This window comes from Aspergillus fijiensis (assembly GCF_003184825.1).
Source record: "Aspergillus fijiensis CBS 313.89 unplaced genomic scaffold BO72scaffold_92, whole genome shotgun sequence".
In the NCBI taxonomy this organism is placed as follows: Eukaryota; Fungi; Ascomycota; class Eurotiomycetes; order Eurotiales; family Aspergillaceae; genus Aspergillus; species Aspergillus fijiensis.
In genome coordinates, this window is record NW_024469068.1 from 60,657 (window position 1) to 81,475 (window position 20,819).

General features: G+C 52.7%; 8 protein-coding genes across 8 annotated transcripts; 3 read left to right on the plus strand and 5 right to left on the minus strand.

The window, feature by feature from the left end:
• Positions 1–145: 145 nt before the first annotated feature.
• BO72DRAFT_453453 (uncharacterized protein) lies at positions 146–1,384 on the minus strand. The gene has a single exon (XM_040945986.1). The coding sequence runs from the start codon at positions 1,265–1,267 to the stop codon at positions 356–358; it is 912 nt and encodes a 303-aa protein (XP_040795707.1). The 5' UTR covers positions 1,268–1,384; the 3' UTR covers positions 146–355.
• A 96-nt stretch (positions 1,385–1,480) lies between these two features.
• Positions 1,481–6,529, minus strand: BO72DRAFT_532521 (putative ABC multidrug transporter). Its single transcript, XM_040950437.1, has 6 exons — positions 5,424–6,529; positions 5,275–5,364; positions 3,684–5,222; positions 2,678–3,622; positions 2,374–2,607; positions 1,481–2,316 (listed from the first exon to the last, which is right to left on the minus strand). Exons 1-6 carry the CDS (start codon positions 6,390–6,392, stop codon positions 1,663–1,665), a joined length of 4,431 nt encoding a protein of 1,476 aa, XP_040795708.1. The 5' UTR covers positions 6,393–6,529; the 3' UTR covers positions 1,481–1,662.
• A 424-nt stretch (positions 6,530–6,953) lies between these two features.
• Positions 6,954–9,537, plus strand: BO72DRAFT_310020 (uncharacterized protein). The gene is made up of 7 exons (XM_040940501.1): positions 6,954–7,028; positions 7,092–7,115; positions 7,178–7,454; positions 7,507–7,725; positions 7,782–8,071; positions 8,124–8,794; positions 8,852–9,537. The coding sequence occupies exons 1-7, from the start codon at positions 6,990–6,992 to the stop codon at positions 9,426–9,428; spliced, it is 2,097 nt and encodes a 698-aa protein (XP_040795709.1). The 5' UTR covers positions 6,954–6,989; the 3' UTR covers positions 9,429–9,537.
• A 108-nt stretch (positions 9,538–9,645) lies between these two features.
• BO72DRAFT_463611 (FAD-binding oxidoreductase) lies at positions 9,646–11,378 on the minus strand (the record flags this gene model as incomplete). Its single annotated transcript, XM_040946601.1, has 4 exons — positions 9,646–10,347; positions 10,426–10,751; positions 10,873–11,089; positions 11,154–11,378. The coding sequence occupies 4 exons, from the start codon at positions 11,376–11,378 to the stop codon at positions 9,646–9,648; spliced, it is 1,470 nt and encodes a 489-aa protein (XP_040795710.1).
• A 350-nt stretch (positions 11,379–11,728) lies between these two features.
• On the plus strand, positions 11,729–14,181 carry BO72DRAFT_490350 (flavin-containing monooxygenase; the record flags this gene model as incomplete). The annotated part of the gene is made up of 11 exons (XM_040948132.1): positions 11,729–12,017; positions 12,070–12,105; positions 12,175–12,377; positions 12,436–12,528; positions 12,587–12,733; positions 12,817–13,184; positions 13,240–13,276; positions 13,340–13,469; positions 13,523–13,571; positions 13,625–13,726; positions 13,792–14,181. Exons 1-11 carry the CDS (start codon positions 11,863–11,865, stop codon positions 14,179–14,181), a joined length of 1,710 nt encoding a protein of 569 aa, XP_040795711.1. The 5' UTR covers positions 11,729–11,862.
• An 879-nt stretch (positions 14,182–15,060) lies between these two features.
• On the plus strand, positions 15,061–15,681 carry BO72DRAFT_391411 (uncharacterized protein; the record flags this gene model as incomplete). Its single annotated transcript, XM_040941852.1, has 3 exons — positions 15,061–15,205; positions 15,356–15,457; positions 15,530–15,681. The coding sequence occupies 3 exons, from the start codon at positions 15,061–15,063 to the stop codon at positions 15,679–15,681; spliced, it is 399 nt and encodes a 132-aa protein (XP_040795712.1).
• A 559-nt stretch (positions 15,682–16,240) lies between these two features.
• BO72DRAFT_522649 (NAD(P)-binding protein) lies at positions 16,241–18,188 on the minus strand (the record flags this gene model as incomplete). Its single annotated transcript, XM_040949769.1, has 5 exons — positions 16,241–16,582; positions 16,665–16,844; positions 17,241–17,440; positions 17,525–17,804; positions 17,904–18,188. 5 exons carry the CDS (start codon positions 18,186–18,188, stop codon positions 16,241–16,243), a joined length of 1,287 nt encoding a protein of 428 aa, XP_040795713.1.
• A 227-nt stretch (positions 18,189–18,415) lies between these two features.
• On the minus strand, positions 18,416–20,193 carry BO72DRAFT_310098 (bZIP transcription factor). Its single transcript, XM_040940502.1, has 2 exons — positions 19,816–20,193; positions 18,416–19,748 (listed from the first exon to the last, which is right to left on the minus strand). Exons 1-2 carry the CDS (start codon positions 19,925–19,927, stop codon positions 18,643–18,645), a joined length of 1,218 nt encoding a protein of 405 aa, XP_040795714.1. The 5' UTR covers positions 19,928–20,193; the 3' UTR covers positions 18,416–18,642.
• Between the last annotated feature and the right edge of the window lie 626 nt (positions 20,194–20,819).

Below are 20,819 nucleotides of genomic sequence, written 5' to 3' on the forward strand. Positions count from 1 at the left end.
TATGACCCAGAACAGTTGGAGTCTTGCCATAGTTGTCGCCCACGGCTCATCACCGCGTTACACGGGGTGTCGACGCATATTGCAATGGCAACTGAAGCCTCATCATTCATGTGACCATGATCACGATCTATAGATCTCAAGGCTGGGGAAGAGCAGGTTGTCAGGTAGAGAAGGAGTAGCCAAGATGCTTCGTGATTAAATAGAACAGAGATCAATTTACCAAAATCAATCAACATGAGAGTGCAGCTATATGAAATTGGGAGAACGGTCAAGCAATTTATTGCACAAACACAAACAACATCCAAGGCAAATCCAAACACTGAATTAGCATTATCATCCCATTGTCAACAGTGGGTTATGAAGGGGGGCCCTGCCACGGTTCTCTCGTCCAATCCTCAAAGTCATTGTCATCATAAGGGTACCAATCATCATCCGAGTCGTACGAAAAATAATCTCCTGATGGCCGCGGAGGCGGGGCATTCCACTCATCAAGTAGCTTGTTCTGCTCGGGGCTCCAAGGACTCAGTGCGCGCCCTGGGCCTTCCGGTTGGTATTCAACTGCGTGTGAGAGCGACACTCGCTTCTGCGATGCCTCGGCAATGAGCTGGTTCCAACGGTCGGTTGAATGGCGATATCGCGTATAAAGAGTCGGTAGATACTGTACGTCACCCACGCAATACCTGATGATCGCGTCCAAGAGTGGCCTTTTGTCAAACACACTGTATGAGCCGCCCTTTTCGGGATTCCATAAGGCCTCCTCATTCGTTTTGTCCAGCATCCATTTCTCCCTTTCTCGTGCGTTGAAAAGAGCTTGTTCGATGCATTTGGACAGGCCGGAGAGATACTTCCGCCCAGGGGTATTCGGCCGAGCAGCGCTCTCCATGAGCTGAATATCCCGGACACCCTGTAGCCTGACCCCGTAATGAGCATAGAGTGCGTCCGAGTCATTTCGCACGTCGAAGAATGCTTTGATGATCTGTGGCGACTCTAATATGTCTTTGAGACTATTTCCACGCTGTCCGGTCGTGGAGAAGGCTACAGAGCCAAGAGAATGGATGTCTATGACGTGTGGAGACATCAAACCGTGACCGGGACTCACAAGCACGGTCATGAGGGATATTGTACCATGGCGGCTGAGCTTTCTGCCTTCCAGATCTATGTAGAGCAGAGGCTTAAAGTCCCCCATCCAGGTGTCCTGCCGTGCTATGAGATCGACGAGACCCTTGAGCCCGTCTTGAGTGTCGATAAAAGTGGTCTCTTTGGCCATGACGAATGTCGTGCTGCGGTACAAGTTGCTAAATGTCTTTGATCTGGGCGATACCGCTGATGGTTGGCGAGAAGAGAAGTTGAGCGCACAATTTTGTAGTCACAGGCTGAGTCAGATGGACATGAGCCCTGTCATCCCCACTCCAATCGGACTCTCGTGCCGAAGGCATGTGCCGTGACACGTCATCACAATGGCGAGACTTGCGTGGATTATGTTTTGGGTGAAGTAAGACTTTTTCAGGGGACGTAAACGTAAATGTAGTCTAGCTAGCAAGTGACCTTGATCTCCTCTAGAGAACAACCCACACAAAGCACCAGGGATTAATATGTACTATAAATCAATAAACATAGGTGCGATGAGCACAAACGAGATCTAGTGGAACAAAAGCCTCATGATTATTCCTTCTTGGCCTTCTTCCCCTTCGGCACACGGAAGATCCAGTAGAACGCAATGGCTCCAACGGTATTGACCACAATATACACCCACAGCAGGCCAAAGTCGCGCCACCGATTGGCGAAGTTGACATTCAAGCCTGCCAGATACTGATTGGTGTACTCTAAGCTGCAGAAGTTGCACTCGTCGCTGCCTCGAGCGTCCGGGTTGAGCAGATAACCCCCGTGGGCGGAGCGATAATCTTGCATGTATTCGCCGCAGCTCATTCCAGAGGGAGCGAAGAAGGATAGGATTTCGTTGTCGGCACAATGCATGGGGGCATCGCCCAGGGTTGCCGATAGAAGGGAGGATACCAGGTAGGTAAAGGGGTTGACGCGGTACATGAAAATCCAAAAGCCGGGAAGAGCATCCGGACCTGCCAGGATGCCGCAGAAAGCATACATCATAATGAACAGGATGTTGGACAGCGCTGATGCCAGCTGATCACTATCCATCCCAGAGATCAACATGTGCGCGAACGAACTTGAGAAGAGAAAGACAGCCCAGATGATGAGGACAGCCAGCGTGCCCCGGGTGTGAACCTCGCCGGTATATTCGGCGTTACGGTACAGGCCCACGGGGTAGTACCAGACCAGGAAGGATAATATCGCCATGATCTGACCGAAATGATTAGTCAGTAAGACGAGGCAGAACCAGATACAACAGGGACGAACCGTATTCCAGAAGAACTCCACCGCGATGTTGGAGAGAATAAATGCTGGCCATGCATAGGTCTTGGACTGCCGCTCGCGCGATTCGTAGAGCGTCCGCTGCGTGACAAAGGATGGGATGATCTGCATCACCAGCTGAACAACCACGAAGAGGAACACGAAGACGCCAAACATCTGATTCTGTAGCCCCTGTCGAGTGTTGTCTGCTTTGAAAAAAGAGAACCCAATGAAGAACGCCTGCGAAATGCAAAGATGCGGTTAGCTGTGAATCACTACCATCCCAGATTGTCCAAGAGTTTCCACTTACACAGCCAACAGTCAGTACCATCTTGGAGTATATGTAGGAGGGCGAGCGCCAGTACTGCTGGAAGACCCGACGGGCGACCTGGATCAGTTGTTCGAAGAAAGGCGCCGCAAATTCGGCATAGCTAGACTTATCATTCGGATCAGAGAGCGGCGAGGGCTTGCTGGCCAATTCCCTCAGTTTGGCCAGTTCCTTCTGCGCATCTTGATATTCAGGACTGTTTCTCCAGACTGCGGGCCAGTCAATTTCCGTCTGGGCTCCTGGAGCCGCTCCAACGACCTCCAGCATGTGCTCTGCTGGATTCGCTCCCGGCGGGCAGGCTGATCCCCCATTGCGAACAAAGTAGTCCATAAGAACTTGCGATCCTTCTCCCACCTCCCCAAAGTAGACAGTCTTGCCACCCTTGGCTAGCAGAAGAAGTCGATCAAAGCGTTGAAACAGCATGGCAGACGGTTGGTGGATTGTACAGAGAATGGCTTGTCCATTCTTGGTCAAGGTCTCCATCAGATTGCAGATGGACCAGCTGGTCTGGCTGTCCAGTCCCGAGGTTGGCTCATCCAAGAAAAGCAGCAGCTTAGGGCGCGCAGCCAGTTCCACTCCAATTGTCAATCGCTTGCGCTGCTCCACGTTGAGCCCTTCTCCTGGTACCCCGACGATGGCATCCGCATACTCCCGCATGTTCAAAAGGTCAATCACGGTCTCAACATACGCGAGCTTTTCAGCTCGGCTGTACTGGGGCGCTTGTCGGAGCAAGGCACTGAACTCCAAGGCTTCACGGACCGTCGAGGTGTGGAGGTGCAGATCTTGTTGTTGCACATAGCCAGTCTTACGTTGGAAGGATTCGTCTCGAACGCGACCGTCCACCAACATATTGCCACCAATAACACCGACCGTCGTGCGACTCGCCAATACGTCCAATAAGGTCGTTTTCCCGGCGCCGGAGACCCCCTGTTCAGAATAGTTAGTTTGACTGACCAAAGGGTACGATGTGGGGGGTATGGCTGCTTACCATGAGCGCTGTCAAAGTACCCGGCCGAATCCAACCGTCGACATGATCCAAAATGCGTCGCGGCTCGCCTTTGATCTTGATGTCGTAGGTCACATCCTCCCAGTGGAAGATTGACGATTGCTTCTCGACTCCAGAGATGGTTCCCGACCCCTGGCTGGGTGCTTTGTCGCTTTGCACCACAGGATCAGGCCCCTGCTCCTCATCCTTCTGGTTTTGTGCCGACAAAGCTTTCTGCACTTTGTTGCGCCGGAAGACGAGCACCTCACCTCGGGAGCGTTGGCTAGAAACTAGTTCGGAGGTGACAAGGTGACAGACTGCCAGAAAGATGGTCAGGGCAATGATGATCCCAAAGTTGCGCCAGCGGTGACTGTTCTCGTATCCATACGAGGAGCGCACGAATGCGGTGCCTTGGACGACATCGGACCCCGGAACAGCTCCCACAGTCGAGCAGACCCGCTCTTGGCTTGGAACATTCTCGTATCCTGGTCCGGAGGGAATGAAGGAGGCACAGGGGAACTCCCGGCCATGAAACTCGTTCACCATCACAGCCTCGAAGCCATACGAGACTGGATTCAGCCATCGGATCCACGAGGCCCAGCCACGCATGTAGCTCACCGGGATAGCAAACCCCGTATACAGCACAAGGGCAAGCAGAATGATGGACGAGGGCGCAAGAGCCTGTTCGAGCGACTTGGTAATGGAGGCAAAGAACCGGAAAAACATGGACATGCCCATCATCATGGAGAATGCGATCAGGTACAGGAAGAAGAATGCTCCCGGTGTCCGCCGGAGATTTCCCATGAAGTACAACACCAGATTGACAAGCAACGAGTTCACTATTTTGTAAGGCATGTCCATGATCATTGATGATATGGCTTCAGCACTTGGGTGATAGAGGGCGTATCGGGTGTGTTTTTCGACGATGGTCCTCTTCTCGTACAGAACGATGATTTCCAACATGCTGGAAAAGGCGCTCAGGAGGACCAGCATGAAGAGAAGGGCACCACGCGAGAAGAACGATGATGTGTCATTTGCAAGGTTGTAGAACACACTGGAAATGATCAAAGCTTCGAAGAAGTTTCCGATTAGCATGGCAAGAGTCACGCTCGGATCGTTCTTGAGTCGCTGAAAGTCTCTCCATAGGCAGATCCGAATCTGGCCCCAGTAAGACAAAGTGTATGGAGATTTTCGCCGCTGTTTCGTGGACTTCTCCGCTCGCCGAGCGGAGGCGAATTTATCAAGGTCCGAAGCGTGGAATGGGTGTGCGTCAACATATTGGTCGATTTCATGCAGAAGAGCCTGGCGCTCAGGGCTTTCATGCCATCGTCTGGCGAATTCGTCGGCCGTTCTGGGCACGAGGTGCTCATATCCTGGGCGTATGACGCGTTCAACGGGGCTTGACATGGAGGTCAGGAAGTCAGGCGTTGTCTGTGCCTCGGGGCATATGAATCCCATGCGACTGAAGTAATCCCTGGCTGCCTGGGCAGGGCCAAAGTAGATCTGCCGTCCTTCGTACAGAACGGTGACTTTGTCGAAAAGCTAGGCAACCTGTTAGCCAGGATTCAAGCCTATGAGCGTTAAGCTGACTTACGTCGTAGGCCGCCTGAGGTGCCTGGTAGATGGCAACACACGAGGTCACCCCGAAAACATCGCCCTGTGTGCGTAATGTCCGACAGAATTCCTATGCCACCAAGGATTCATCAGTATGGTATCACAGAGTAGCTGTTATGGTGTACATACCACAGCGTTGGCACTATCCAGGCCTCGAGTGCTGTTATCCCAGCACTGCAATGGGGCATAGCTCAATGCGGCTTCTGCGATGGTAACTCGCTTTCTCTCACCTCCACTGACGCCACGCACAAAGTCATTCCCGACCTTGGTGTTGATCGTATGGCTGATCCCAAAGATTGACATGATCACATCTCGCAAGTGGGTGGCGTATTCCTGGCGAGACATTCCACCAGGTACTTGACGAGGGACACGGGCGAGGGCAGCGAAGTACAGAGTGTCTCCAACCACCAGTTGGGGGTAGTGAGCATCCACCTCGGCTGTATAGACGGCTTCACCCCGGAACTCCGCTGACATCTGTTTTGGGGTGATCCCCTGGTAGTTGATGTACGTGGCCGGGTCGACCTGGAATCCATATGTTTCCTGAGCAATTGTTTTGAGGAAGGTCGAGCAGCCGGAACCAGGAGGCCCTAGAACACAGAGTTGTTCACCGGGGAGAAGCAAGCCGTCGACATCACGCAGAATCTCAATTCTTTTCTTCTTCCCGCCCAGAAGTTGGCGGATGAGGGTTGGCACCTTCAAGACCGCATTCCCCACGCTCATCTGATAGTCAACCGGACTGCCATATCCCACCACGTTCAGGTTCTTGATGGCGACCCCGGCCACGCGTGCCGGGGCACTGTTATCAGACTGGTAGCGAAGACCGTAAAAGGCTTTCGCCCAGGCTCTGGCGTTGAATCGAGGACTGTGTGGGTCGAGAACGAGGTCATTTTTGTTGAAAGGCAGCGGGTGGTGCGACAGTTTGGATCGCTCACTCACGGTGCGAGCCAAGTGAGTGAGATCACGATCAATCTCTTCCTGATCTCCGGCCAGAGTCGCCTTTCCGTCCGAGTCCGAGTTGCAACTGCTGGTAGGCGTGCGAGTTGGTATGGGAACGCCGCTTAGGGCTGGGAGCCGCTTGTCGGCCGGTTTGGAATCCATTTCCTGGTGAAATGCTGGACGCTGCACAACAGATTTCTATCGCATACTGAACAAGTCTATCAATTTAAGACCCCTGAGGGACTCAAGGAAATTTCATAATTTCACCCGAGTCACAGCAGGCAGGCATTCCCCGGTCGGGCTCGGTCTTTGACACCATGAAGATCCGTTGTGTGTGAAGGAAGAAGTGATGCGCCGCCAAGTTCGGATTCCGCGGGCGCCGGCGGGGACCGTTTTCGGACGGAGTGGAGATTCCAGGGATATATTGTTATTAGATATTTGGTATGTGTTTCTTAGGTGTTTTTCAAGTACCAAGTTTTACTTTCCTAGACCACGAGGACCTGCTTCCCTGCCCCCCTTGGTCACAGTGATCATGGACTGGTATTGAATCCCAATACCATACCTGAACCGATGACTGATTCTTTCATCAAGAGCGGAATCACGTGATAGCGCGGGGTTTTTGTTCCGCTGGGCTTGGCGCTCGGCCTGATGGATTTATAAATGTCCGAGATTGCCTGGTAGTTAATTATTGCATTGTAATTGTAATTGCATTCACTTGCCACCCCCAACTCCCCCGCCCCCCCCCTCTCTCCCGCCAGAATGTACCACTACAACCCTTTAGCTCGAATGAAGCTGTCGGTATGGCCCTAATCCCCTTCTTGAGCCTTTTTCATCGTACAACTGCTGACCTTATAAATGTAGTGCACGAGATGCAGGACCAGGAAGGTTTGCGCTTCCCCCCCCCCCTTTTCTCCGTGCTCTTCATCAGGATTGCTGATGGGATCTAGCTGCGATGCGACAAAGGGGATCCCGAATGTAAGAGATGCGTAGATAGCGGCCTCTCATGCTCATATCCGCAGAGGAGAAAGGCTCGGACTACTCAAAGCTCCGAGCTCCACCACCTGGGCCATCGTCTGGAGGCACTCGAGGAGCGTATGAGGGGCACAGAGGCACCACCACATCCAAGGACTACACCCCCCATATCTCCCCCGACCCAGAGCAACGTTCAGACAGAAGCAGAGTCGAGGGATATTCCTACCGAATCATCCGAGCCCCGCAGTAGCAGTATGGAACAACCTGGCCTTCCCCATGGTAGGCTGCATGCTAATGAGAGCAGCATGGATCTATAGCATGGTCAGCGGAGCCAAAGACAATATCGAACACCTCACCAGCAACGCGTCATCATCCTGGACGCGGTCAACTGTAGACATGGCGATCACCCGGCTGGACACGGCTCTGGTTAACCTGGCCGCCTTAAGCCCTAGACCCGATCACAATGTCACCGACGAACGGAGAAACCACTTGCCAGTCAGCGATATTAAGCGCTTCATAGACGGTAAAATCAGTTCCCAACGTGACTCCTACCACCTTCCAGACTGACCGAAGCGATAGTATTCCTGGAAGTCATTCTCCCCAACCTCAGCATATTCGACTCCTTTGCAACCCTCGTGGACTCCGAGTTCCTGCGATCCATGCCCCATGTCATCGGGTCACCGTATGCCATAATCGAGCCAGTCATGCAGGTTATCTATTTCAACGCGATATATTTCGGACAAACTGCTGGCACAGGTGCAGAACAGAGGGCAGCGGCGAAAACCTACTATCGCGGCCTGCAAGTCATTCCGAAGTGGTTGGCATCGGCCCAAGGCTCGCATCTAGACCTCATCGCTGCGTCCTTAACGGTAAGTGGGGTGTGTGCAACTCCTCCCAAGTGAGAATTGACACTTGGTGCAGGCATGGATGGGAATCAACAACTTTGACTACCATTTGTCATGGCAGTTCCACCGCGAGGCTTGTCGCTTCGGAGACCGACTAGGCATCCACGAAGTAGATTCACTACCGCTGGGCACTGCAGAAGAGGAAATCGAAAAGGATGTGAAGCGGCGAATGCACTGGTATCTGGTGGAAATGGACCTTCTCTTCAGAACCTGGTACGACAAGCCCACGGCTCTGCGGTGTCCGGTCGGCCAGGTCCGACTGCCAGCGGAGATATCACCGCAAACCAAGCAGCCCAAGCCCCATAACTGCATTCTGTTTTTGGTCTGGTCCCGAACCCTCTTCATCATGGCCAACTTCTTCATTCAATTCGACGCCAGTAGGGCCAGTGACCATCTCAATAGCACGGCGAATGCGTGCTGCATGGAGCTAGAAGAACTGGTCAATGACTGGGACCTCTTATCACTAGCCAGATCGCCCAAACTGGGCTGGGTAAAATCATGGCTCTTTCTCGAGACGGTCATCGCGTTGCATCTTTTCATCATCTTCGTGAGGCGGAAAGTGTCAAGTGCCGAGCAGATTGTGCACCCACAAGCAGTTCGTTCCGCCAGACTCATCATCGGCATTATCCTCGAAAAATCAGAATCTCCAATCTCGCCCTGGGGGGAACAGGATGACTTTCAGACACAGTGAGTTTGCAGCCCAGGCCTTTCTTCTGCATGGACATTCACCGCTAACCCAACAAGCTTTCTGACATTCTATCCCTTTGGCGCCTTCTTCACCCTGTATTATCACATCCTGTCTTCCACCCAACCTAGTGAGTACGAAAGTGACCTCTGCACGCTCGAGAGGGTGGTGAACATGATGGTCGCAGCAGCTGCCATCCGCCCCGACTTCGCCCCAATTGCCGACGCCGTGAGTGCCCTTAACGATGTCTGTCGGGCATTTCACTCGGGTCAGAAGAATCCTGCTTTTACCATCAACTCGTCGGACATGCTGCCAGACAACCCGCTGGCTCTGTTACCCAACGAGAAGGAAGCCGGTTCGTCGACCGTTGCAGATCTACCGCCGCTTGGGGCTCTCCAGAATCTTGCCTCTATCATGCCGCTTCAGACGGATGAGGAACTGGATTACGCGTTTGGGATTCCCTTCCAGCTTCAACATCAGGTTGTACCCAGCACGCAGTCTGGACTGGTCACGGAGAAGGAGACAGCGCGGACCATGGCAGAGCCCTTGGAATTTGTGCGAGCAGTTGAGAACGAGTTGACCTGGCGTAACTGGCACGAAAGCTGGTGGAATTCACAAGCACCTGGACCAAGCTGATACGGTCTAGACTCCACTGTTCACCGAATGCTACAGCTCTAATGGGTTTAGCAGAAATTGCATTAAGCTATGGTCACAATCGAAAGCTGCAGTGATCGAGGGGAGAAGACGAAAGACTACCAATACAATTACTGCACATCGCATCCTACCAACCTCATCCTTGCTCGCAAAATTCTTCTCGCACATGTGGGTCGTGTGTTATAGCCGTGAGAACCATTCAGTGCGGCAACCCGTTGTTGTAGCTGAAGAAGCCCTGGGGATCCCACTGTTTCTTCAGTGCCAACAAGCGCGACAATTTCTCGGATCCATACATAGGGTCCAGTCCCTCTGTTCCGTGCGCATAGCTGACGTAGATATGAAGATCGTCGAACCCGCTGGTCGCGTTGAAGGTCTCCAGAGCTGCAAGGGCAAAGTCGTCGACAGATGTTCCGATGGATGAATCGGTGAGGTTGAAGGAGAACATTCTAATCATAAACACCGGGTCAGTCATGCGTCTGCTGTTATCTGCAGATGTGCGCAAGGACAGGAGGTTGAGGAAGTACTCATGAGCACGGATTTCTCGATGGGGATAGGCAGTCGATGCATCAGCCACGGCCGTCACAGCTTGGACAGGAAAGTATTCCACCTGCCAAGTGCTCCCGGACGCGGCCGGGTAATCCGACCAGAATTGTGCGAGTTGGTTGAAGTAGGCGATGTGGGTGGCCGCGTCAATGGTGCGGACGCCGAGGGACCACATATCGTGTTTCTCGCCGTTGACGCAGAAGGCCTTGGCAAGACCAAAACCGGCGTCGGCGTCGACCGCATCCCAGGTAATCATGGAGATGTTGCGCTCGAGATAGGTGAGGTTGAGGAACGGGGCCAGGAGGTCGAGACCCTCTTGCTCGGGACCAGGGTACACGGCGTTCAGAAGGATCACGGGCTATCACACCCCAGAGAGGATATACGGTTAGAATTCAATGATGGACTTTTAGGAGAGGAGAGGGAGACTTTGACTTACTCCTGCGGCAGCATCGTTCATCACCAAGGTGTACAATGACAACGCCGCTGGGAGGGTGTCATAGCTAGCTAGAATCTCGAAGTAGGTCTCGTTGAGCTCGGCAGGGAACATGAAGTCGGCATTGAGTACGTTGCCCTTGTTGGTGAGATCATACACCTTATATGTGGCCGAGGTGACGATGCCGTAGTTGAAGCCGGCGCCGCGCAGACCCCAGAATAGGTCTGCGTTCTCCGTAGCCGACACAGTGATGAGATCGCCCTTCACCGTGACAAGTTCCACGGACTCCAGCGCATCGATAATCAGACCGTGCAGACCCTGATAGCGCCCTACTCCGCCACCAAGAGTTGCCCCTACCATGCCCACGCAGGGGCAGGATCCGGTTTCTATTGGCATTGCCCACTGGTTAGTAACCATGTTAACCATCTTTAACATACCGGGAATACACACGAATTTCCTTTCCAGCATTGAAGAGAGGCTCCATAATTTGTGAAAACTTAACGGAACCACCGATGGTCATCGTGCTCTTCTCAGCATCGATTTGGATACTGTCGAACGATCCCATATCAATTTGAAGCCCCTGCTGAAGAGCCCCGAATGAGGTGCTATATCCATGGCCACCTCCGCTGGCCAAGAATGGTAGATTCTGACTGGTGGCGAATTTGACCTGTAGCCAGGATGGGCATAGTCAGCGAGTGGTACAGGACTTGAGGACCGATCCGCCAACATACAATCGTCTGCAAATCGGCGACTGAGCCGGGCTTGATAGCCAGTGAGAAAGTGGGCTCATCCCAGGCGGTCCATCGCTGGATGATATCGCCCCAGTCTGCATCTTTGGGATAGAACACTTCGCTGGACGAGGAAAGATGGGGCAGAAGAGCAGTGATATTGGATGCAGCTGCTCCGGCAACTATGGACAGGACAGCCAGCATTTGGGCTGGGCGAACTGCAGCCATCGTGGCGAATTTCATCTCCGCAGTAAAAATGGTCTATTGTCTCGAGAATTCAATATTGCACTGTGGGGAAAACTTGCTCTGCGCTCCTGAAACCTGGAATACAGGCTGGCTTTTATACCCAGGAGCAGAGTACAGTACACGTTGGATTCTGGCGAGATAATGAAATCCGCAGATACGGTATGTACAACATGCCACTCAGCCTCGTGGTTACACGTGCTAATCCCAGCTCCCACGAGGCAACAGTACCTGCATTGCCAAGGCATGAGTTCGCCGAGATCGAGCTGATTGAGATTTTAGTCGATCTTACGAGATCTTTCAGCCACGTTCTCATGCATGTCAGGTCAGAAAGGCGGCTGTGGTCGTGTCAGAATGTCAGATCAACCTCGTGTCAGGCGAACACGTGCGGAAGATATATAGTCTTCTCACTGTGAGTCATCCATCAGACAATATCTGATCACCATCATCATCGTTGTTATTTGCCATCATGGGCTCAATCTCTACCACCGCGCATCCTGAAAGGGCCCACTCCGAGCCTCGCCGGCTTAGGGTAGTTCACGTGGGGGCCGGGGCAGCCGGCCTGATGACGGCATACAAGGCTCAGAAGATGCTATCGAGTTATGAGCTAGCCGTATATGAAAAGTATGTCGTTGAAGGTGTCTGTGTGAAGTCGCTTTGACCTGACCTTTGCTAGGAATACTGAAGTTGGAGGGACATGGTTTGAAAACAGGTAATTCCATATCATAGGACATGCGACCAAGAAGCCATCGGCAGGCTGGTGCTAAGGAGCATGAGACAGATACCCAGGGGTGGGCTGTGATGTTCCCTCTCATTCGTACGCCTTCACTTTTGAACCCAACTCCGAGTGGAGTGGATACTACCCCAGGGGAGAGGAAATCCAGAAATACATGGTGGATTTTGCCAAGAAGCATAGCCTCTATCAGTATATCTCCTTTCAAACGGAGGTTACCCAGGCTCGTTGGATTGAAGAAGACGGTGAATGTTCGTCTCGCACATCTGACTCATAATAAGCGGTAAGCGTTACTGATTCTGTTTCAAGGGCAACTGGACCTCAAGAAAAAAGATGGGACCTGGTTTCAGGACCGATGCCATGTGTTGATCAATGGCTCGGGTCCATTAAACAAATGGAAATGTTTGGATCCCATCTCATGTTTCTGACCTTCTGACCTCTGGGCTAACATGGAAACCAGGGCCCGATATCCCGGGGATTGATACTTATCGTGGCATACTCACTCACCCAGCTAATTGGGACCCATCCATTGACTGGAAAGGAAAACGTGTTGCGGTCATTGGTACTGGCTCAACGGGCATCCAACTGATTCCTCAAATTGTTAAAGGTATAGTACTATGCCCTACATGCGGGTTGATGAGCTGCCCCCGAACCAACGCGAATGAACACTCATCATCCTATCCCTCTCAGATGCCAAGTCCCTGTCCGTGTTTGTGCGTTCAACGCAATGGATTGTGCCTCCAGCTGCCTGGCAGGATCTGCGTCTGTTTCCTGATGACCCCGAGAGATCCGCCATGCCCGCCCCCTTGGGCAAGCACTTCTACACCGAGGCCGAGAAGGAGGTCTTCCGCACCGATCCTGCTCGTTTCCTCCAGTATCGCAAAGCGGTCGATGGAGTCATGCAGGAGCGGTTTCCCATCTTCCTTCGTCACCATCCCCTACATGACATGACCACTGAAATGATCACACAGATGATACAGTCCCGCGCGGGGCCGGATCGCGAGGACATCGCCCAGCTATTCACACCCACATTTTCGCCCGGGTGTCGCAGACCCACGGTAGGTTGCATTCAAGGATCATCACAGATGAACGTGAGCATGCTGACAGAAACAGCCCGGCGATGGCTTTCTCGAAAGCCTGACAATGGACAGTAAGATAACCTCTTACAATGTGGAAACATCACTCTTGGTCACATCATTAACCAACCATGCAGATGTCCGGGTGATTACGGACCCGATTGAACAATTCACCGAGAAAGGGATTCAAACGACTGGCAACGAGGAGAGGGAATTTGACCTCATCATTTGCGCTACGGGCTTTGATGTAGCCTTCGCACCTCACTTGTGAGATTCCTCGCTTCTGCACCTGTATAATTATGGCTGTCTGACATGACCAGTCCCGTGGTTGGTTCTCAGGGCCAAACCATGCGCGACGAATGGGCCAAGGTAAGTGGCCTGCCACCGGGCTGAGCGCAATGTGAGATGCTGAACAATCACAGTCCCCGAACATCTACCTCAGTATGGCGACGCCCAACTTCCCCAACTTCTTCTTCATTGGTGGTCCCACAGGGAACTGGGCGCAGGGATCAGTCTTGATCACGGTAGGAGGTGTCTGAAAACCAGTTTGCCAACGAAACCCATGGCTGATGACACAATCCTCATGTAGCACGAAGCTCAGGTTGAATACGCCCTGCAATGTGCGGCCAAGATCAGCAACGAAGGCTTGCACTCGTTGACCCCGAAACAAGCCGTGACCACTCAGTGGCGCCGCCATGTCGATACCTGGCATGACACTCACTCGGTCTGGGCGGAGTCGTGCCAGTCGTGGATGAAATACAACGGTCGCATCCAGCTGTGGCCCGGAAGTATGCTGCATATGCTCAAGTCACTGAAGAGCCCACGCTTCGAGGACTACGATATCAAGTCTCGCGAGCAGAACATGTGGGCGTATCTGGGTGAGGGACGAACCGTTACCGAGTTGAGAAGGGAAAAAGGCGAGGCGGTTGACATGGCACCGTTTATGCGAATTCACGATGAGCCCTGGTCGGTAGAATAGACTGTTGAGAGTAGATAGTGATTTATTGTAGGCACCTGATTGGTGTTTGCAAGTGTTCTGCGTCCTAACCAATGAATATGCTCGTACGATTGACTTTTATTCGGCTCTTGCAACTAGTAATTCGTGGTGGACCAGCCTTAATGCAATACTTTGTTAAGATAGTCATTCCAAAGCATGGTAGGATTTTAGTTTAACCCTGACATGCGTATGGTGCAGGTTGAGGGTATGCATTCTTTGAGGTGCCAGTGAGGGTCCCTGCGGGGAGATTGCCAATATCCAGCCAAGCGTTGACAGGGTAATAGCCCCGCTGAATCGTGTCCTCGAATCTAATCAGTGTCGGCCGTTCGAGTTGGTTCCCAATGGAAGCTTGAAAGGCTGACGATCTGATAAGCTGACGATCTGACAGTCTGACAGTCTGACAGCAAGGCTGACGGTCAGACATCGGGTTCACACCATCTGCGCACCCACACGTGCGGGGGAACGCCTAACCTATATTGATCCTCAACCACCAGGACGACAGAAGCTCAAATCAAAGTCGGAAACCACTTCAAGTCTCTAAGATTCATCGATCAATCATGTCTCAATCCGCAGGCTTTCCTACCCTCCGCCCCGCCTATATTCTCAAGGTATGACTTGCCCCGACAGTGTGGGTGTTATCCGACCAGATACCAACAAGCAGGAATAGTTTGAGGTCGGTCAGGGCCAGCCAGTCGGTACGCATGTGTAAAATCTATCCCTCGTGTGTCCGACAACGGCAACTGACCTGAACGCATCGCGCGCACAGGGCCCACCTCCTCCGGCTCTACCTTTATTCACTACGTGAGCCCCCTCTATATATCTCAGCATGGGCTCTTCAAGCTTCTAATAAATTCAACTGTAATGCAGTCTTCTCCGGGCGGTACAATTACTACAGTCGAAGGATTTTCCCCCCGCATCAACGCACAGGTAGTTGTGGCCGGAGACTGGCTGTACTTCGATCCCGATCAGCAACATACGCGGATGAATGTCCACGGAATAGCGAGGTGTGCTTGGAACTCCAATCACTGGATTTTTGAAAGTGCTCTGTGACTAATGCATTGGCATGAAGAACCACCGAAGATGAAGTAAATATTTCATCCCTGTCTCTTCCACCTCCATTGGGGCCCTCCACCGGAACAACTCATACTGACCATAGACCAGGGAATCAAGTTCAAATATTCGGGCGTCTCTACTGTCTCTGAGGACTTGGCGGCCATATTCCAGGGTCAACCGAAGACGGTTGCCTTTGGGCAATCAAGTGAGTACCTCTCATCCTAGAAGAGTACTGCCCTCTTTTACCTGGAGACAGTATCTAATAAAGTGTTTGCAGCAATGAACATGACTTTCGAGGTGGGCTCGCCTAGAATAAAGGCACTGGAGAATAGCAACTGGGTGGGCAATGGCCGATTTAAATTAGAGGGAGATAAGCTCTGGGTCGAAGTGCGCATTGCCCAGGTGGTGGCCAGCCAGGATATGGATTGACCAGTCCTTGGCCAAGGACAGTCCTAGCTAGGTTTATGGGCTTCTGATCTTGTTCGCTCACCCAGACAATCATCGTCACGCAGATCCCTAAGTCAGAGAGTGTTCGTTCTTGCCTACTACTATTTACGTGGTTCGTTGTTTTTGATTATCAACTCAGATGTCATGTAAAAGTGCAAGTAGTATCAAAATGTGATTTATTGCGGTCTGGCAGGACTAAAGATAACTACTCTGCATACAAAGTGCTCGTTCGCCATTATGCTCGAGTTGATTTCTTCTCGAATCTTCTGGTACAGTGTCCCAGATCATATCTAACAGGAACATAACGAGGAGGCTTTCCTCGGCGGCGTGAGATAACCTTCAAATGGCTACTACCACCCATACAATTGTGACTCTTGAGCACTGTGCTAGATCCAGGGCGTGATTGTATTCCTTGTCAATCTAAAGGCACTGAGATAGATGAAATACCACGCATATCTTGAACCCTACTGCTTTGACAACAGTATGCAGCCAGGAGGCACGAAACGACCCAAATTATCGATCCTAGTCAGAGCCAACCCCTCTAAACACTCCGTCCTTCGTATTCCTTCTCCAATTCGCCCAGGAATCCCTCCAATGGCTTGCCCTGGACCCTGACCTCCTTACAATCCAGCAGGATGTAGAGCATCCGGCCGGGCTCAGTCTCCCCACCCGTGATGTTCTTCCACTTGTGGGAGGTCGCCCGCTGGACGCTCACATCCCCGCGCTTCATAATCCGTGTCTCGCCGGAGTCCAGGGTGAGCTCGAACTCTCCCTCGAGCACGATCCCGTAGTCAATGGACAGGGCGCGGTGCATTGGGGATTCGACTCCTGGGCCGAAATCGATCATCCGAGCCACTGTGCCGTTGGGGATGTGGAGACCTGGCTGTGGGAAGTGTTATCAAGAAATCAGGGGAAAGGAAGATGGTAGGGAACCGCAAGAGGAAGATGAAGAAAAGTAAACGAACCTCATTCTCGCGAGCATACTGGATACCTTTGCTGTCGTTGAGATCGACTGGATTCTCCTGGGTTGAGTACAGGATGTTGGCTACGGCTTGATTCTCACCCATAATGCGGTGGTGGTCGCCACGATCGGTGACAAGGAAGTGGCCTTTGCCGTCCTCCTCGCTGTGGCCGGTGATCAGTCGCTGCGTGGCGCGCAGACCAGGAGCAGGGAACCCATTTGTAGAGATAAAATTAACAGCGGCAGTGGTCGTCATTGTGAAGGGGAATTGACCGTTGTGTAATTAGAATGGAGGATAAAAGCCCAATGTGCTGTTGATATGAAGAGGAGGGAACATTTGTCCCGATATATATTGAGACACCGTGCGTTAAGAATAGATACTACTTGACGCATCTGACGGACCCTGATGTCTGACCCCTCTATCTGACATTGTCAGAAGTCCTATCTGACAACCCCAACTTCAGTCGTGCTACCACACGTGAAAGAGTTCGATGGCTGCCCACTCTTTTCCTGGTGTCGGAAATCAAACATGGCTACAGAGGGTAGTTCCTCCGTCCACAATCCAACTGCTCCCCGTGACATAACTGGCGCGCGGGCTGCATAGGAACAGAATCAGGTCGGTGATCTCGTCCACCTGTGCAATCCGTCCCATAGGCACAGACTGGGCAATCAACGCCACGAGGTCGGGATTGTCTTTCACAGCGCGGTCAACCATCGGGGTGTCGACCCACGACGGACAGAGGCAGTTCACGCGAATCCCGTACTTGGCGTTATCTAGGGCTGGGGGGACCCAGAAGGCGTGTTGATCAGCTTCGTCGTCTCGAGCTCATCTCCACTGTACCCGCTTTATCGTTGATGACTTACCAGCATTCCGGGTCAGTCCTAGCACTGCATGCTTGGACGTGGTGTATTGCGTTAAAGCGGGGGTCGCGACGAAGGAGGCACAGGATGCCATGTTGAGAATCACTCCGCGCGTGCAGCCCCGCTGAGCATTGCGAGCGCTGACGAGGCGCGCCTCCTGCTCCTTCATCGTGCGCGAGACATACTTGGTGAGAAGAAAGGAGCCCGTGACGTTGACGTCAAGGAAGCGTATGAATTCCGTCAGGGATGCTTCCGCAATCTCCGCGGCCACTTGGACGCCAATCTATATACGAAAATAGGGTGAGCATTGGAGGATTGTGTCTGTTCAAGAGTTACCTGGTAGTGAGAGCTAAGATAAGAGACAGAAGAAGGGAGTACATACACCCGCTGAGTTGACCAAGTAATCAATGGTCCCGAAGGACTGCTGGGTTTTGGTCACCACCGCTTCCACCTGTGTTTCGCTGGTCACATCGAGGGGCATGACCACCGCTTGGTAGGTGGGGTGAGTGGCGAGAGCCCTACTTTCCTCGGCGGCCTGCTGGGCAGCCTCAAAATTTAGGTCGGTAAAGGCCACCCCCGCGGCGCCTTCGCGGGCAAAGGCCAGGGCGCAGGCTCGCCCAATGCCACTGCCGGCCCCGGTTATCAAGGCGTAACCCGTAATGTCCATGCTGTACTCGGTAGACAGAGAGTTGTTTCCGTGCTTTCCTGGCAGACCATGGCCTTTCAGCGGGTCAATATATCTGGTGCCAACCTCGTTGCTGATTGGCACTGCGGGTGCACTCGGTGCACGGTTCGCCGCGGTCAGCTTGCAGGCCGGGCCTGCCTGCAGTCAGAGTCAGAAAGGCGAATAAGCCTAAACGGCTGTGTATCAAACTAGATCTGGGGCTGATATAAGCACTAGATAGAGACTAATTCTGACAGGAGTAATCATCGTTCATGTTCTAAGGGCTGTCTATTTAATGATTCCACGATGATTTAAAGAACTTGCGTGGACAAAACATGAAGTACCAATATATACTCTGAATAGCATGAAGAGAAATGCAAAGGTGGGCATCAGTCGTAGCCTCAGTGGTAGATGACGAAAGACAGGACATGAGCAGACCAAAACAGGTACCAACTAATCAAGCGGAATAGACAGCAGGACTCGGGGAAAGATTAATAACGATATGAAGTGGTCGGACATCCGACACATCCGACGCCTCCGACGCCTCCGCCGCCTCCGCCTCCGCCTTCACTTCCGCCTCCGTGTCTCCTTTTTTCTGCCTCGCATCCCCGCCCAATAAACCCTTCCGTGGACGGTCGGAAACGGGGGGTGTAATCGCAGAGAAAGAAGAAGAAGAAGAAGAAGAAGAAGATGATGATGATGATGACGGTGAAGAGCAGGGATATCCATACTCAATGTGAGCATTGGGCTGCATGAGCATCTCGGCCAGAGCTGGATGAGAGTGGGACAAAATCCGAGCCACCTGAGCGATGTGTACCGACCTGTGGCTGTGGCTGTGGCTGCTGGGATAGGGCGAGTCGGGCTGCCCCAGCCCCGTCCCCAACGCCGTCAGGGATCCACAATGGTGGCATATGCCCCGGAAATGGGCTGTAGGCCCCGGCTGTGGTGGGGCCGGGGCGGCCCGGCGTTTCTTCCGGGCGGCCGAACAGCTGCTCTCACCTCTGCCCGCGTTGTTGGTGTTGGTGTTGGTGTTGGTGTTGTTACTGTGGATGTGAAATATGCGGCTGCTCCAGCGGGATCGACGGGCCGGCGACGGCGGCAGCGGCAGCTGATCGGCGGTATCCGGAAGCACGGAAGTTGGACAGTCATGATGGATATAGATGTGGATGTCATTGCTGGATTGAGTGGAGGCTCCCACCGTACTTGTGGCTACCCCGGGACCAGGAGTGGAGACATCGGAGACCAGAGCAGGGTCCAGTATCAAGGCCCCTTCGTCGATCCTTCCCGACCCAGCAGCCAAGTATTCGTGATCGGGGCCTTCGGGCCAAGAGGGGTTATCTAGCGCACTGAAGTCGAGGGTGGAAGAGCTGTGGACATCCAACTGTGGCGTCATCAAGTCGAGATCTAGTGAGGGAGACAGCGGGTTGAGGGGGTCAATGAGCCCGTCTAAGAGGAAGTCGTCTGCCACAGCCGCTCCCGAAAAGTCCAGGTCTATCTCTGAAGCTGACGTGGACCTCATGATGTCAAATGAGATCGGCTGGTTCTGCAATTTGCGCTTTGCGCCTGGCATTGCATGGAAGTTTAGTCGGTGCATCGCAGCCGGGCTAAGTCTGTAGCAGAAGAGACTTACGTAGCTTGCGTTGTGAATTGCGGTTCTGAATGCGTTTGCGCAAGGCCGGTTCGGAGATGTGACTCCAGTCCTCCTGGTCAATCATTTCCTCCACCGGCGATGTCGAGGCCATGGAAGCTACAGCTATGGAACAAGAAGGCAAGGATGGATAGGCAGACAGGCACAATGATCAGGGATATGACGAACTTCCAGAGTGAGAATCGGATTGCAAGCACCACGCCGTCGAGCTAAGCAATTGTACCTCGCATCTATATATAAAGCCGCATCATGAGGAGAAACAGAGACATATGGTCTCAGCCCGTTTGCAGAACCCTTGCTGCCGTTCCACTAGAGCAAGCACATATTTGTTCTCTGAACCAGCTAGTGCAAGCGAGAAGGAGCGCTACTTGCAGACATGTTGCTGAGCCCGATAGGTACTGTAAGCTGATGAGCCTCACCAGTAGTCATAGCACCCAGTGACAATGCTGGCCATGCTCCTCGGGGCTTGCCAAATGGTCCGCGTCCGCGTCGCTGGCTGCCTTAGATCAAGACCGGACGTACCGCAGTATCGAACAATCACCTGGGAATCTTCACTCGACGAATTCCATTAGGTCCGAGTACTGAGTCAGATCGTGATTGACTGAGCGAGATAGCGAGATAGCAAGATGGGGCATGATGGTCGGACGAGCCGAAAAAGGACCAGCATAGAGCTCAGGATGTCTCTTGGAATCCTCAATTCCTTCAAGCTGGGTCACCCAATCCCAATGGGAAGCCTTTCTACTGCAGAAGAAGCCACTGGTTCATTCTTCACCAGAAGCCATTTGATTGGAGATGAACCTGCAATACCCCGCACGTGCTGACATCGACTAAGCACTGATGGCCTGCAGAAAGCTCGGGCGGAGAAACTCCTCAGAACTGTCAGCACTAAGGACTCGGATTCTACCCAGTAGGCACATTTTGGGGCCGTTGGACTTGCATTCTCACCTTGCATCTGATTGGCGAGGTACTTTATATGCCGCAGGTGC

What these genes read in the sequence shown, in the direction of transcription:
- BO72DRAFT_310098 (XM_040940502.1), bottom strand. Translation starts at nt 19,927, where the DNA reads ATGGCCTCGACATCGCCGGTGGAGGAAATGATTGACCAGGAGGACTGG. An exon ending in CAATTCACAACGCAAGCTAC is followed by an intron (nt 19,749 to 19,815) that starts GTAAGTCTCTTC and finishes ATGCAATGCCAG; the next exon opens with GCGCAAAGCGCAAATTGCAG.
- BO72DRAFT_453453 (XM_040945986.1), bottom strand. Translation starts at nt 1,267, where the DNA reads ATGGCCAAAGAGACCACTTTTATCGACACTCAAGACGGGCTCAAGGGT.
- BO72DRAFT_310020 (XM_040940501.1), top strand. Translation starts at nt 6,990, where the DNA reads ATGTACCACTACAACCCTTTAGCTCGAATGAAGCTGTCG. An exon ending in TAGCTCGAATGAAGCTGTCG is followed by an intron (nt 7,029 to 7,091) that starts GTATGGCCCTAA and finishes TTATAAATGTAG; the next exon opens with TGCACGAGATGCAGGACCAG. An exon ending in TATTAAGCGCTTCATAGACG is followed by an intron (nt 7,726 to 7,781) that starts GTAAAATCAGTT and finishes CCGAAGCGATAG; the next exon opens with TATTCCTGGAAGTCATTCTC.
- BO72DRAFT_532521 (XM_040950437.1), bottom strand. Translation starts at nt 6,392, where the DNA reads ATGGATTCCAAACCGGCCGACAAGCGGCTCCCAGCCCTAAGCGGCGTT. An exon ending in GTACTTTGACAGCGCTCATG is followed by an intron (nt 3,623 to 3,683) that starts GTAAGCAGCCAT and finishes TATTCTGAACAG; the next exon opens with GGGGTCTCCGGCGCCGGGAA. An exon ending in TGGTACTGACTGTTGGCTGT is followed by an intron (nt 2,608 to 2,677) that starts GTAAGTGGAAAC and finishes TGCATTTCGCAG; the next exon opens with GCGTTCTTCATTGGGTTCTC.